The sequence below is a fragment of the Choloepus didactylus genome, chromosome 2, assembly GCF_015220235.1.
Source record: "Choloepus didactylus isolate mChoDid1 chromosome 2, mChoDid1.pri, whole genome shotgun sequence".
In the NCBI taxonomy this organism is placed as follows: Eukaryota; Metazoa; Chordata; class Mammalia; order Pilosa; family Megalonychidae; genus Choloepus; species Choloepus didactylus.
The window spans coordinates 228195662-228210062 of NC_051308.1; the positions used below are offsets into that span (position 1 = coordinate 228195662).

General features: G+C 50.7%; 1 protein-coding gene across 1 annotated transcript; it reads right to left on the minus strand.

Moving 5' to 3' along the window:
* Nucleotides 1-535: 535 nt before the first annotated feature.
* On the minus strand, nucleotides 536-7244 carry CELA3B (chymotrypsin like elastase 3B). The gene is made up of 8 exons (XM_037818477.1): nucleotides 7202-7244; nucleotides 6111-6196; nucleotides 4743-4840; nucleotides 4468-4602; nucleotides 2787-2923; nucleotides 2272-2414; nucleotides 1520-1672; nucleotides 536-603 (listed from the first exon to the last, which is right to left on the minus strand). The coding sequence occupies exons 1-8, from the start codon at nucleotides 7242-7244 to the stop codon at nucleotides 586-588; spliced, it is 813 nt and encodes a 270-aa protein (XP_037674405.1). The 3' UTR covers nucleotides 536-585.
* Between the last annotated feature and the right edge of the window lie 7157 nt (nucleotides 7245-14401).

A 14401-nucleotide genomic window follows, 5' to 3' on the forward strand; every position in this document is an offset into this window, starting at 1 on the left:
AGTGTCTTAGTGACCCCTCTCTACTCCCAACCCTGAACCCGCCACAAAGCAGGTGCCCGGTAACTGTTTAATGAATGACTCTGATATGCTCATTTCCTGCCTAACTCCTGATCCTTTTCAGTACAGGAATGATGTTTTCTCCACCCTCTGAACCCTCCTCTGGAACAAGGAATGTTTGTTGAATAACTGAATGACCGCAGCCCTCATTTCCCAGCCCATCAATGGAAGCAGAAAACGCATGATCCTTCCTACTCCATGATTAGCCTTCCTAGGGGCTGGCAAGGTCAGTTTTTTTGCAGATTCTACCATGTTTTAATGACTGTAGTGAAAGGCCCCTATTTTATGCGTGGGTATATGCTAGAGTGACCCACTTGTCTCAGTTTGCCCAGGACTTTCCTGGTCTTAGCAGTGATAGTCCTGCATCCTGGGAATGCCATGGTTGCATCCCTACATATCAGATGTAGGCTTTTAGGAGCTGGCTGGAGAAGAGGTGAGCCAATGGAGGAAGAAAGATGCAAGACAGACTCTTTGAAAGGTCTTTATTGTTTAGGAAAGGTGAATAGCACTGCCAGCCAGGCCTTGGTTCTAGTTGCTTGCTATGGTCTGGAAAAAGAAGGGGGGTGGGGGTGAAGCAGAATAGTCTAATTAGAGCACAGGATCCGGAGCCTGATGGAGTTGGGTTCAACTCCCAGCCATTGTATTTATGAGCTGTGTGACCCAAGGAAAGTAACTTCCCCTCTCTGAGCCTCAGTTTCCTCATCTGTACAATGAGGGTAATAATAGTCCTTATCTGATGGGGGTTCTTTTTCTGGTTTTTGTTTTTTTTTTAATTTGTATTGTAACACATATACAACATAACATTTCCCATGTGAACCACTTTCAAGTATACAATTCGGTGGTGTTAATGGCATCAACAATGTTGGGCCCCCATCACCACCATCCATTACCAAAATTTTTCCTTCACCCCAAACAGAAACCCTGCACCATCTCAAGGGGGTTCTTGATTACGGTAAACTATTAACCAGGGTACTGGTCACAGGGCCTGGCACATGTTTAGGGGTCTATTACTGTAATCAGGAACGATTTCAATCCCCCCGGGCCCTCAGCCCAGTTGAGATTTGCACTCTCCCTGGTGCCCAAGTTCTCCCATCACAGCTCTCTTCACAGGTCATCACTATTGCCATTTAAGGTTCTGTCTCCTACAAGGTGGCCCTTTGTCTCTCTATCCTTGATGCCAGGAAAGGACCCAGCCAGAGGAGGCACTTCACAACTACTCATTGAAAGGAGGACGTTTGGCAGTAGTTCAACCTCCACCCAGAAGCCATCCAGGTTCAGGGGCCACATGGTGGCGGAAACCAGCCCCAAACCCCTCTGGGGGCCCTCAAGGGCCCTTCCACCACTGACCGTCCAAGCCTGAGAGGCCTCCTCAGGATCTGCTCTTTCTCACCCGATGTCCCGGCCCCTCTCAGAAGTGGCGCCAGCCCCCAGGCCCCTCCCCAGCTCGCCCCGTCCTCCTCACCTCCTCGATCCAGTCAATGAAGGCCGAGACCCGAGTGAACACCGTAGGCTTCTTGATTGTGTTGCAACCCCAGGCAGAAACGAAGCTGGTCACGCCGTGGACCTGCCAGGTGCCGTCCTCAGCGGGGCAGTTGAGGGGTCCTCCGGAGTCACCCTGGAACCGTCAGGGAGGGGTGGGATTTGAAAACTTGGTTCCAAATTTCAGGGGGTTCAAGAAACCCCTATATTATGTGACCTCTCTGAGCCTCAGTTTGCTCCCTTGTGACAGGGACTAATAATATCACTTACAGATCTTCATGAATTAAATGAGACAATAGAGATACGACCTGAGCACAAGGCCTAGTAGAGAAGAAGCATTCAATAAGCGGTAAATGCCATTATCAGCACCACAATTATTATAAATATTAGTCTTCAAATTCATTTATAATACAATGATAACATTCTGATTGTTTAATTTTAACTTGAGAACCACAGAGCTGAAGGTCAAGGTGTCTGTCCGCCTTGCTGTGCTGATGGGGAAGCTGCAAGTCCAGGGAGGTGAGCGATTTGCCCCAGGTCAAATCAGTTTCCACAGTGGGGCTAGACTCCAGGGGCCTGACTCCCAAGTCAGGGTTCTGTCCCCAGGCTGTCCCTGGGTCCTGCCTGGCCTGGAGGCTGCCTGGCCTCCCGGGCAGATGGCAGAGGATCCCCCCAGCACCCAGCAAGTGGCTGCACCCCACCCCCCCAAGCACAGACAGGTAAGGGCTGACTCACATTACAGCCGGAGCGGATGTCCCCTCCGGCGCACACCATGGTCGTCTTCACGGTGCTGCCCCACCAGTCCCATTGGGAGCAGTGCTCATGGTCCACCACGGGCAGCAGGGCCTGCTGCAGCTTATCTGGAAGTGGCCCATTGGCTGCAGGGCCAGGGAGCACTGAGTCAGGGAGCTGGAGGGCTTGGCCTGGGGATCAGGGCCAGGGAGCCAGCCCCAGAGGCGGGGTAGGGGGGTGTTCGAGCCGGCAGCTCCTCCCACCAGGTAATAGGGTCCTGCCTGCTTCATCCACCACTACATCCCCAGCCCCCGGCATACAGGAGACACCAAAAACTGTTCAGGTGAACGTGTTTGGGAATAGGGGGAGCGGAGAAGAAGGCTGAGGAGGTGGCAGCTGGAGGAGGACCGGGAGACAAGTACAAGGACTAGTTGTGGCGTTTGCCCTCCACCTCCAGCCCCCAGGCCCTGTCTTCCTGCCCCGTGTCCCTGGGGCCGCCTGGAGGGGTCGGCACGTACTGTAGAGGCGGCCCCAGCCGCTGATGTAGCAGGGCGCCTCGTTGGGCAGGATGTCGCCGGCAGGAGGGAGGCAGGCGAGCTGGACTGCGTCTCCGAGCTCGGCATTGCGGGACAGCTTGACGAGGGCGATGTCATTGCTGGGCGGAGGGAGAGAAGAGTCACGGGAGTCCGGTCCTCCAGCCAGACCAAATCCACCTCCCAGCCTTGTCTCCAGCCATTTCCACCTCGGAGAGGCCCTCACGGCTCCTTTCCCCTCCGGATCCCAATCCCATCCGTTCTTAAGGCTGAGCAACCTCAGGGCGCCCTCATGGCTCCTTTAGCCCACACTGCCCTGGGCCTTCACAGTCATCCTCCCTTCCGGACCAGTGGTTCCCCTGACCGTAGACCCCAGCCCCAGCCCTGCTGCCCCACCTGGAGGGCTTGTTAGGGCACAGAAGGCTGAGCTCCACCCCAGAGTGGCTTTCTTTTCTTTTTTTAAATGATTTACTTTTTTTATTAGAGAAATTGTAGGTTTACAGAAAAATCAAGAGTTTGATTTAGAGTTCCAGTATACCACTCTATTCTTAACATCTTGCATTAGTGTGGTACATGTTTCAATTCATGAAAGAAATTATACTAATAACTATAGTCCATCATTCACAATGGGGTTCATTGTGTTGTAAGTCCTGTTTTTTTTTTTTAAATCTTATTCTAGAAATGGATATACAACCCAACATTTCCCCTTGTAACCACACTTAGATATAGACTTCAGTGCTTTCAAGTATGTTCACAATGTTGTGTGCTACCAGCACCACTTTCCGTTACCAAAACTTTATAATCAACCTAAATAGAAACTCTGTACAATTTACTCATTAACTCACCCCAGAGTTTCTGGGCTGAGGCCTGAGAACTTGCATTTCTGATAAGTTCCTAGGTGATGCCAATGCCCCCGGCCTGGGGACCACACTTGGAGAATCACAGCCTAAGGTCTTTATCTGCCGCCTTGTCGCTCAAGTCTTTTCACCTGGGTCTGATTTGTTTTTCTCTCCATTTAGCCCAGGAACCCTGTGAGGATGGGCCAGGGTCTCAATCCTTAAGGCCCCTCACTTCTGCGCTGCACTTTCAGGGGTTCTGTACCCTTTTTTCCCTTCTTTGACCCTCTCACCAGAAAAATGCTGAGCTGCCCAGACACAGAATTTTGCACACACTTGAGGGGTTTCAGAAGCCCTGCACTGGTGTTCTCACCCAGGTTATCTCCTTGACCTTCACTACCACCCAGGAAGCCCAGGATCATGGTCACCCTCTGACAGATGGTGAAATTGGGGCCCAGAGAAGGGCAGTGACTTGCCCAGGCCACACAGCATTTGTGTTGAGGCAGACTCTGAGTCCAGTGCTCCTTCTTTTGCTCACGGTACCCAGGTGCACTGGATGAATGTCTGTTGAACGGAGGAACCCTCCAAAGCCAAGTGGCCTTAGGGAAGCTCTTAACCCTCCTTTGGCCTTGCTATCCCCTCTGTAGTGAGGGAGACGTTTGGCACAGATGGTCCTTAAGTGCTCTGACAACTGTGACCCCCCGCACATGGGACATGGGCACAGGCTGCTGGACCCAGCCCTGTAGTCCCTGGGGTCTCCCCAGAATCGACTTTGAGCCATAAGGGTGAGTAGAGGAGGTCATGGGTCCCAGGCCTGAGAGTTCACTCACCCACAGGCCACACAGGTGGAAACCCAGAGTGGGTGCACAAAGAGGTCTCCAGCATTGATGGGGATCACCTGCTCGGGACCCTCCTCCGTGCTCCGGTCGTACTCGCCCAACACCACCTGGTAGGTCCGGGAGCTCCTGTCGGTGGAGGTAGGATCAGTCCAGGCCTGGCTGGCCTCCCTCCTACCCCTCCCATAGTCACCCACTGCCCTGGACTCCCTGGGTTTCACACAGGAACAGGGGCTGGAGCAGGGACGAGAGCAAGTAAAAGAACTCACGAGATACAGTGGCCTGCGGTTATGACCCAGTTGGGGGCAATGAGGCTGCCCCCGCAGGTGTGGTGAAAGGCTCCGTCCTTCTCATACTGCAGGGAGACCTGGTGGCCGGGGAGGGAGGGGCCTGAGGGGTCTGGGCCCCACAGTGAGGGCTACCACCAATGGTTGTGTAGGTTGTGCACTGCACAACTCTAGGGGGCACCATTACTACCGAAAATAGTGGTACCCTCTAGAAATGTGCACGTCCAACCTGCACAACTGTTCATGGTGGTCCTGTTACTTTTTCACTGGGATTACATTCTGACTCTCCAAGATCCCCCCTAGGCTCACTGACCTCCCAGGGGACCCCAACATTCTCTGTCCTCTCTGGGGCACAAACTCACACTTTCTGTACTTGAGAGTCCTCCAAAGACTTCTGTTCCATCAGGCCCACTGTTCTTTCAACACCTCTTGGGCTCTCAGAGACACAACCCTCCCAAAGTCTTTTTCCTCTCTCCTAGTTTTCTACACATTCTGATTTTCAAAAGCCCCCTCTAGCTCAGGGGTTGCCAAACCATGGCCTGTGGGTCAAAGCTGACCTGTGGTCTTTCTGTTCGTAAAGATTTATTAGTACATAGTCACAATCATTCGGTTATGTTCTATGGCTGCTTTGCCATTACTGTGGCAGAGGTGAGTTGTTGCAACAGAGATCATATGGCCCACAAAGCCTAAAATATTTACTCTCTGGTCCTTTTCAGAAAAAGTTGATCAACAAGTTTGCTGACCCCCATTCTAGACCAGTGCATTCCACTAGAACTTTCTGCAATGGTGGAAATGTTCTATATTTGTGTTGTCCAAAATGGTAGCCACCAACCACATGAGGCTACTGGGCATTTGAAATCTGTCTAGCGCAACTGGGAAAATGAATTTTTTACATTATTTAATTTTAATTAATTTACATTTAAGTAGCCACATGTGCCTAATGGCTACTATATTGGACAGTGTGGCAAGTTGAGATCCTCTGTGCTCCCCCCCCACCGGTCTCTGTAAGCCCCTTCATCCTCTTACTGCTCTCAGACCTTAGATCCCTGCTGTGTAATTCAAAGACTCCAGAAATCGGACCCCATAAAATCTCCCCCCCAATACAGTGCCTGAAATTCCACCATCATGTGCCAACCCCTTCAGTTAAGTATTGCTCTCCCCGAAGAGTCCACATTTAAAATACAAACAGCCCGTGAGGGTTGCCATTGAGTGGGCAAAACGCCTATATGAAGGAGACTGTCCAAGGCCCCCCTGGCCTCTGGAAGCTGAAGTGACTATTGGAAGGGAAGCCCTGGGGCCAAGACTGATGCTTTGTCCTCAGAGCTTGGGGTCCACTGGTGTCACTCTTACCTGCCAGGGCCAGCTGTAGGGCACCGCGTCCTCGCCATTGACCACGCGGGAGTTGGGGTTGTAGAAAGGTTTGCCACAGCCCGAAGCTGGAAGAGAGAATGGGGGTGTCAGTCATCCAGGGGACCCCCAAAAGAAAACTGAAGGCCTGGGTCCTAGTCCTAGCTGGGCAACGAATTGGCTGTGTGAGTGACCCTATGCGAGGCCCTTCCCCCTCTGGACCTCCAGGGCCACATGTGAACAGTGAGCATAGACTAGAGTAGGGGTTTCCAGAGTCCCAGGAGTCCAGGGATGTAGATAAAAGTGTGGCCTCCTCCAATTGAAGCACTGAAGGAGTTGATATACTCCCGGCATCCACTGAACCCTTGAGAAATGATAGCTATTGTCATAAAATGTGGAGGTCTTGGGGTAAGACTACCCCAGTTCAAAGTAGGTCTCTGCCCCCAATTCTAGGACCAACTGCTTTACCTTGTAGAGGGTCAACTTTCCCATTTGTAAAATGGGAATAATAACTGTACTGACCGCATGAGGTTGTTATGAGGGTTACAAGAGATAACACCTTAGCACTGTGCCTGGTATATAGTATGTACTCAATAACCATTATCTGTTAGCATCATCATCAGTCAAGGGAGGCTGCTTGGAGGAGGTGGTCCTGAGCTGGAATGTAATATGGCAGAAGACCAAGAAAAGGCTAGACCATGGGATAGGGAGCAGGATGGAGGGAGTGTGAGAGGAGAGCTATGGTGTTGAACAGAGGAGTGGAAATTCCAACCCTAGCAGTCTAACCACAGAGCCCACAATCTTAACCATTAGCTCTTGCTTACTGCAACCCTCCTCCCCAACACTGAGGACTCCCACCACAGCCCTTCTGTGCCCCCAGTCTTTCTCCTGAGCTGGTCCATCCATGGTTTCCCCTCTATTCTGCTCCAGTGCCAGGTCAAGGGCCCCCACAGGCATGCTCCAGGTACAAGCCGAGATCCCTCCCAAGGGCCCAGGTGCTGGTGACACGGGGCCTGGGGTGGGTGGCAGATTTCAATGGCTCCAGGCTCAACAGAGCAGGGGGCAGAGACTCAGCCTGGGGGGAGGGGTCTTACCAAGGGCCACAAACAGGAGGGAACTCAGTAGCCGGAACATCATGAGTTTTGAGTTGATGGGAAGGGAGCACAGAGCCTGTGGCTCTAATATAGGCAGAAGACAGGTGAGGAGCTAGACTGGGGCTCATTCCCAGAACAGGTGGTGGAACACCAGGTCTCCCATGGTCCAAGGCCACAGCCCCCACCTGCTGTAGGTGGGAGAGAGGCAGCCAATGGAAATCCAGGGTCCCTTCCAACAGGTGGCATTGAATGGCCATCTGATAACAGGGGAGAGGAAAGAAAGATTCATGTTATAACAAGCCAACCTCTTCCAGGAAAGAACTTGGGCTTAGGAACCAGTCAGACCTGGGTTCAAGTTCTGGTTCTGTCACCTACGAGCTCTGCAACCTTGAGCACGTAGCTTAACCTCTCTGAGCTCAGGTTCCTTTTCTCTAACATGGGAGTATTATTAGTACCTACCTCAATAAACAAATTTAATGAGTATTTTCTTTATATCAGGCAACGTTTTAAGCACTGGGGATTCAGCTGTGAACAAGGCACATGGTCCCAGCTCTCCTGGAGCTTGAATCTAGTCAGAGAGACAATGACAAATCAAAAAAACAAATGAAGGTTATTTCTGATTGTGGTGGCTGGGATGGGGATGGGGGGTAACTAATTTAGATGAGAGGGGAGCCTGGGAGAGTGGTATTAGGGCTGAGGAGGTGGTGTTTGAGTGCTGACAGATAAGAAAGAGCCAACCTAGGGAAGCACTGAAGGAAAGGCACTCCAAAGCAAGTGCAAAGATCTGGAGGAGGTTGGAGCAGGCTTCACTTTCAAGGAAAGGCAAGCCCAAGTGGCTGGAACATGGTGGTCAAAGTGGAGAGTGGTGGAGATGAGTTCAAAAGAAGCAGCCGTCCTAAAGCTGAATTCACACATGAGCCATGAGCCTGCAGTTACACCCTCGTCATACACCTGAGAGAAAATCTTGCCCATGTGCCCCAGGACACGCGTGAGAATGTTGGGGATAGGGGACAGCCCCATCCTCCGTGATCCATAGGAAAAACATAGGAACAACCCAAATGCCCTTCAAAGAGAATGGACATGTAGTATATTCCATGATGGAATGTTACTCAGTGGTCAAAAAAAAAAAAAAATCACAGACGTACAACTATGTTGATAATTCCAAGGAATATAATTTAAGCAACAACAAAAAAGAAGGTCCCAGAAGACTAAGTGAAGCTTAATGCCCCCCTTAGAGAATTAAAAACCACTGGAGTTTTAAAATATGCTTTTTTAAAGGAATACGATGGGTGAATGAAACTCTGTGAAAAGGAAAGCAAAGGTTATCAATGAACATAATTCCGAACGATGGTTGGCTCAGGTTTGGGTGGAAGGTGGGAGGATAGATTGGATGTCCCTTTCTGCCAAGGTACTAGCTTTGTTTTGGGTGGATTTGGGTTTTGGTTTTGTTTTGGCTTTATTAAGGTTTAATTTACAAGCAATAAAGTTCACCAATTTAAAATGTATAAAATTCAATGACTTTGAACAAATATATACCATCGTGTCGCCATCAACACAATCGTGATGTAGAATATTTCCAACTCCCCCAAATTTCCCTCCTGCCTAGTTGCATTCTAGCTTCACCTCCACACCCATCCCCTGGCAACCAATGCTCTCCTTTCTTCACAGAAGTTTTGCCTTTTCTAGAATTTCACACAAACAGAATCATACAGTATATGACTTTTATCTCTGGCAATCTTTCACGTAGCACAGTGCTTTGGGGATTCATCCTTGTCGTTGTGTTAGAAGTGGTTTTGAAAGCGCTAATATATTAGTTAAAACAAGTGTATTTCATAAATGAAAGTAGACGGACAATGCCTGAATGAATGAGAATGTATCATGGACTGAGATTATAATTACTACCAATTCTGTTACCTGAAATCCAAATTTAAAGAGAGAGACAGAGAGAGATGGGGCTGGGCAATTAAAGACTTTGGTGTCTCTAAATGTAAGAAGAAAGGGGATGTGCTGGGTGGGAGGGATGGTGTAAGTAGAGGAAGGATCTGGGGGTCTCAGTTATACTTAAAAAAAAAAATCTCTCCTCTAACACAAAGAGTCCATAAACCATGGACGATAGGCCATGGTATAATTAGTAATAATATTCTTTCATTGATTGTAACAAGGTACCACACTAATGCAAAATGTTAATAATAGGGAAAACTGTTTGGGGGGGTGCATATGGGAACTCTGTACTTTCTGCAATGATTTTTCTGTAAGTCTCAACTGCTCTAATGAAAATCAGTCTCTCTCTGAGTGTTCCGTGGAGAATGTACCGCAGGGTGCTGAGAGATTGTGGTGGTCACCTGGGTACACGCATGGTTGGGGTCTTGGTCTGGGGTGGTGGAGATAGAATGGGGAGAAGTGGGTGGAATCGGAGCATATTTTGCAGGTAAAACGATACCCAAAACCATCTCTTGGAAGTATTCAGCACAGTAGCTGGCACGAAATCGGTGAACTTAATTCACATTAATTTGTAGAAAAGAGAGGTCTTGGCACATCCTGGTTGGCTGTTGGAACTAGCCTCCAAGCCTGGAGCTAGACGTTTGTGGGCACTCAGTAAATGTTTGCCGAATAAGGCAACAGGGCTTCTCAGACATTCCTAAGTAACTCTTCTCCCCTCCTCAACACTCAGCGCCCTAGAATTGCCAGACTCCTTTATACTAGAATGTGACTGACCACCGTGTAGCCTTCCATCGGGGCTTCTACATTTTGGAAGCATAGAAGGAGAGCAATGCTTAACTACTTTAAATAGATCCCTGATGGAATTTCAGGCATCGTCTGGGCAGGTTTTCTTCCAGTAGTGCACCCCTACTGAGCACACCCCCAAGGGTGTCTGCTACCCAACAACAAAGCCAGGTGCTGGCCCGGGCCCAGGTAGCGTGTGGACGCCACAGAAGCAGCTGTGAAAATCCTTCAAATTGTGACGAAAATAGCCGTGCCCTCCCCTCCCCTATAGGCCTGGACATGTTTATTTGCTCAGCTTTGAAGCTCAGAGCATTTCCCCAGACCCTGAGCTGAGGGAGAAGGAGGGAGGGGCTGAGGCTGTGGCTGGGGGGAGGGAGGGGCAGGGCGGATCTGCCCAGATTCCACTGTAGAATGTCTGAAGCAGAAGCAGCCTAAAAGATGATCTAATCCAACCTCTTCTATCTGACAAATGGGGAAAGGAAAAGCTGGGGCTTGCTCAAGGCCCTTGTGTCCCAGCTGCCTGGCCTTGGAGAGACTAATCCAAGGGGTCAGGGAGGGCCCGCGCTCCCTCCCCCAACTTTAAACAGTCAAATTTCCCAGCCCTTATCCACATGGCCTTGAGCAAGCCCCAGCCTCTCTGGATAGCTGGATAGGCTGCCCCTGGCCGTCTCTTGGTCCCGAGGGAGATGGATCCTCCAAGGACCACTCTCCCATCCCCACACCTGCCAGGTCTGTCTCACCCTCACAGTCTTGTCATCGACACTGTCAGCAGCACTGCTCAGTATATGGGCCACACACTCTTCCCTCGGGGGGTTTTCTGATCTGGGAGCAACTGGAGCAAAATCCCTAAAGATGACCCCTCCTCCCAACCTCTGGGGAGCGGGAGCTGCCAGGGAAGAGGGAAGGGTCAGACCCACCTGGGACCTCCCTTCTCTGTATGGGAGGTGGAGGTGGGGCTGCTGGGGGCCCACAGGGAGTGAGAGGGTAGGGCTGGGGAGGAGAGAGGGAGGGTAGCATGGGGGGGGAGGAGAAATGGAGGGGAGCCTGGGGGTGGGGGTGGGGGAAGCTGGGAAGGCTTTTTCTTAAAGGGGACGTTCCATGATTTCTAGTTCCCACTCCCTGGGAAGCTCCAGCTTATTCATCTTTGAGTTTCCAGTGCCTAGAAGGGGGGCTGACACATAGCAGGTGTGCAACAATATCTGTTGAAGGAGACAATGAATGAATGAACGAAGCTAAAAGACTCTTCGAATGCCTGACTCTACCTGCTCGGAATGGACATTTGGCGCCGATATTCGATATTCGGAAACGGCACACCTGGAGCTGCCCCCTCCTGTGTGTCCAGGAAAAGCTCAACACCAGCGCTTGGATGATGGTTCTGAAGAGCAGCCTTTTAGAGGATATTAATAGATGCTTTATGATAAATAGACTGGCTAGAGCGGAGCTCCACAAGGCAGGGCTTTTTGTCTGCTTTGTTCACCGTGGCCTTGGATCCCAGAGAGAACCCAGTGGGACTCGGGCGGCTGGCTTCCTCCTCAGGTCAGTCAGGGTCAGACCAGAAAACAGAAACCCCAAGTATTTGAAATAGAGGGAACTGAATCCAGAGAACTGGTGACCCAGATGAGGGAAGTTCTAAAAAGCCTATTGCAAATGGTGAGGGAACCCAGAATTTAGTCACAGTTACCTCCTGGGATGGAGGGCCAGGGGAAGGGACCCAGGAGCCAGCGTCACCCAGCAGAAGCTGGGCCCAGCCCAGGCCTGTGAAGTGGGAGCCGTGGAGGAGGTGTAGGGAGAGCAGTCCCCTGGTTTCTGTCCTCCTCCTGCTCTCGGCCTCCCACCAGGGCCTCCTATTGGCTGAACGCAGCTGGGAGCCCGCTGTCCTGGAGCCCGGGAAACAGCAGGCAGGGGTCAGTGCCCCGCCACTGTGCCCAACCCCGATGCAGGGCAAAGTAAGGCACAAGTAGGGAACCTAAGGGCTGGAGCCCCCAGGGGGAGGTGAGGGGAGAGATGGGCTGGGGACCCCTGGGCAACAGGGGACCTTGAAGGGTTTTCAGCAGGAAAACAGCACAACCCAACTTATGTTTTCACAGCGTGTCTCTGGGTGCCGAGTGGAAAATACTTAAAGAAGAGCAAGAATATCATCAGGGAGATGGGTTGGGATTCTAGAGTTTGTCCAGGTAACCAGAGTGGGTGCAGTGGAGAAGCAGATGGGCTAAGGGGGAATGGGGGGGCAGGAAGACAAAGCCTGGAACCAACAGAGGAAATACACAGGGCATGTGCCAGCATGCCTGGAACTACCCAATTCTCTGTCCCAGGTACACAGCCCCAGTGTACACAGTAGGCACTCAATCAGTGCATATGGTGTGCACAAACATGCACACTAGCAGTGCTACACCAACTAGGGCTGGTCCTGTCCTAGCTGCCGACCTGCCCTTTTCCCAGAATATGTCCCTGTAGGGTCCTGTACCCTTAGAGGGCTTTCAGCCATAAGTAATAGATGATCCAATTAAAAGAGATTTAAGTGGTGAGAGTTCATCTCACCTAACCAGAAGGTGGTGGGGTGAGGGTGGGGCAATCACCTGTTGGTTAGTTCCGTGGCTCAGTGGTGCCACCGAGGACCCAGGATCTTGCCATCTTTGCACCCTGCCCACCTCAACCCGTTTGCCCGCCCTCTTGGGTGCCTCCTTCATTGCCCCAGGAGCAGACTTGGGACAAGGATTTGTGTGTAGCTGGTTCACTTGGTTGGCAATCCCAGGAGAGCGGGGAAGTGAGACAGGGAAAGGAAGGACGCCAAGACAGGTGTGTTAAGGGACAACTGGGGCCCAGTCCCGCTGGGGAACTCTGAGATATAGTCTCAAAGTTGTCCTGTCTAAGTGTGAGGAGTCCGGGCTAATTACCCACCAACTCCAGTGCACCCAGCTCCCTGCGTATGCACAGAGAACACTGCTGGTGTGTGTGTTTGTGCACACCATAAGGATTATTCCATAAGGTAAGGATTATTCCAGGTCTTTATTGTGTACATAGCATGGTACACAAGCACATGCTCAGAATTTGCCCCTCAGCACCCCAATATACAACCATACCCCCACATCACCAAAGCACAAACATACATGAGGCACCCCAATAAAACAAACAAACATCTCCCTCTCCTCTCCCTCTCTCTCTCTCATTGTTTCTAACTCTGCCCTTTGGCTTGGGCTTGGCAAAGACCAGGGAGTTAATCCTTTCTGACAAGAAGCCCCTAAAATGAAATTGTTGGCGGAAGTTGCAGTGCGGGAGTGAAGTTGGGGAGCCAGAACAGCCTCTACCACAAGCCATGCAGCGACAATCCAGCTGATGGTATAATTTCTCAGGTTACCAGCAGGGGGTAGCAGAGAGCCATTACTGTATCCAGGTTTTTTTAATAGGTTGCTTGGTTTGAGTGTCAGGCTGTGTTTGTCTCTGGGTGTGTTTGAGGGAGAGGACAAGTCTTGGGGATTCCTCATGGGAGTTGAGTGAGCTGTGGTGGATGTGCTCACCACCAGCTCTAGGGACTATATCACCCAGACTCTCATGTGCTGGCACAGAGTTTGTGCTCAGCTTATGTTAGATGAATGGAAGAATAAATGGATGGATGGATGGATGGGTGGATGGATGGATGTGTGGGTGGATGGGTGGACAGATGGGTGGTAGAGTAAAGAGAGAGGAGATGACAGAAAAGAAAGAATAAAAAAGAGATGAATTGGGAAGAAAGACAAGCAGACAGATCAGGGGGACATCAGAGGAAAGAGAGAAATGCAAGAAAGGCTTGAAATGCAAGAAAGGCAGGGAGGAGTGGGGGTCGGTGACTGAAGCGTGTGTGTGTTAAATCTGCCACCCTCAGTGCCTTGGCCACAGAGCCTCCTCCTCCGCGATGCCTCCCTGCTGCCTGCTGCAATACTCCCCATCTTTCCAGGTCACTTGGGACTGGCACCTCCTCCAGGAAGCCCTCCCTGAGTCCCCAGTTGGAGTCAGTTCCTCCTTCCTTTACACTCCTGCAGCTCTGAGGGATGCTACAGAGGCTGCTCTGCTCTGGGCTATGGAGTCAGACCCGGGTTTCAATTCTGGCTCAACAACTGTTATGTGACCTTGATCAAAATACCTAATCCCTCCGTACCTCAGTTTCCTCAACTGGGGCAATGCCAGTAGCTTCCTCACAGGGTTTATGTGAGAATTTAAGAAGGCAAAACCCTTAGCACAGGGCCTAGCCTGTAGAAAGTACTCAAAAGATGGTGATAAGTATTGCTCTTGTATTCCAGACAGTCTCAACCTCGGGTGGTCTGCCCCATCATCAGATCTTGTGCCCTGATTTGGGCTCAGAAGATCTTGTCACCAAAGTGAATAGTGAGCACCACTGGCCAATGAATATAAGCTCTCTGAAGACATTCATCCATGCCTCATTCATTTTTGACATATGCAAGAATATTTATTTCAGCATGGCTTGAAATAAAAAAAAAATTA

Excerpts from the sequence above, each read along its gene's own strand:
- CELA3B (XM_037818477.1), bottom strand. The coding sequence starts at position 7,244 with ATGATGTTCCGGCTACTGAGTTCCCTCCTGTTTGTGGCCCTTG. Across the intron at positions 2,924-4,467 it reads TCCACCTGTGTGGCCTGTGG|CAATGACATCGCCCTCGTCA; the intron begins GTGAGTGAACTC and ends CCCTCCGCCCAG. Across the intron at positions 2,415-2,786 it reads CGGCTGGGGCCGCCTCTACA|CCAATGGGCCACTTCCAGAT; the intron begins GTACGTGCCGAC and ends CTGGCCCTGCAG.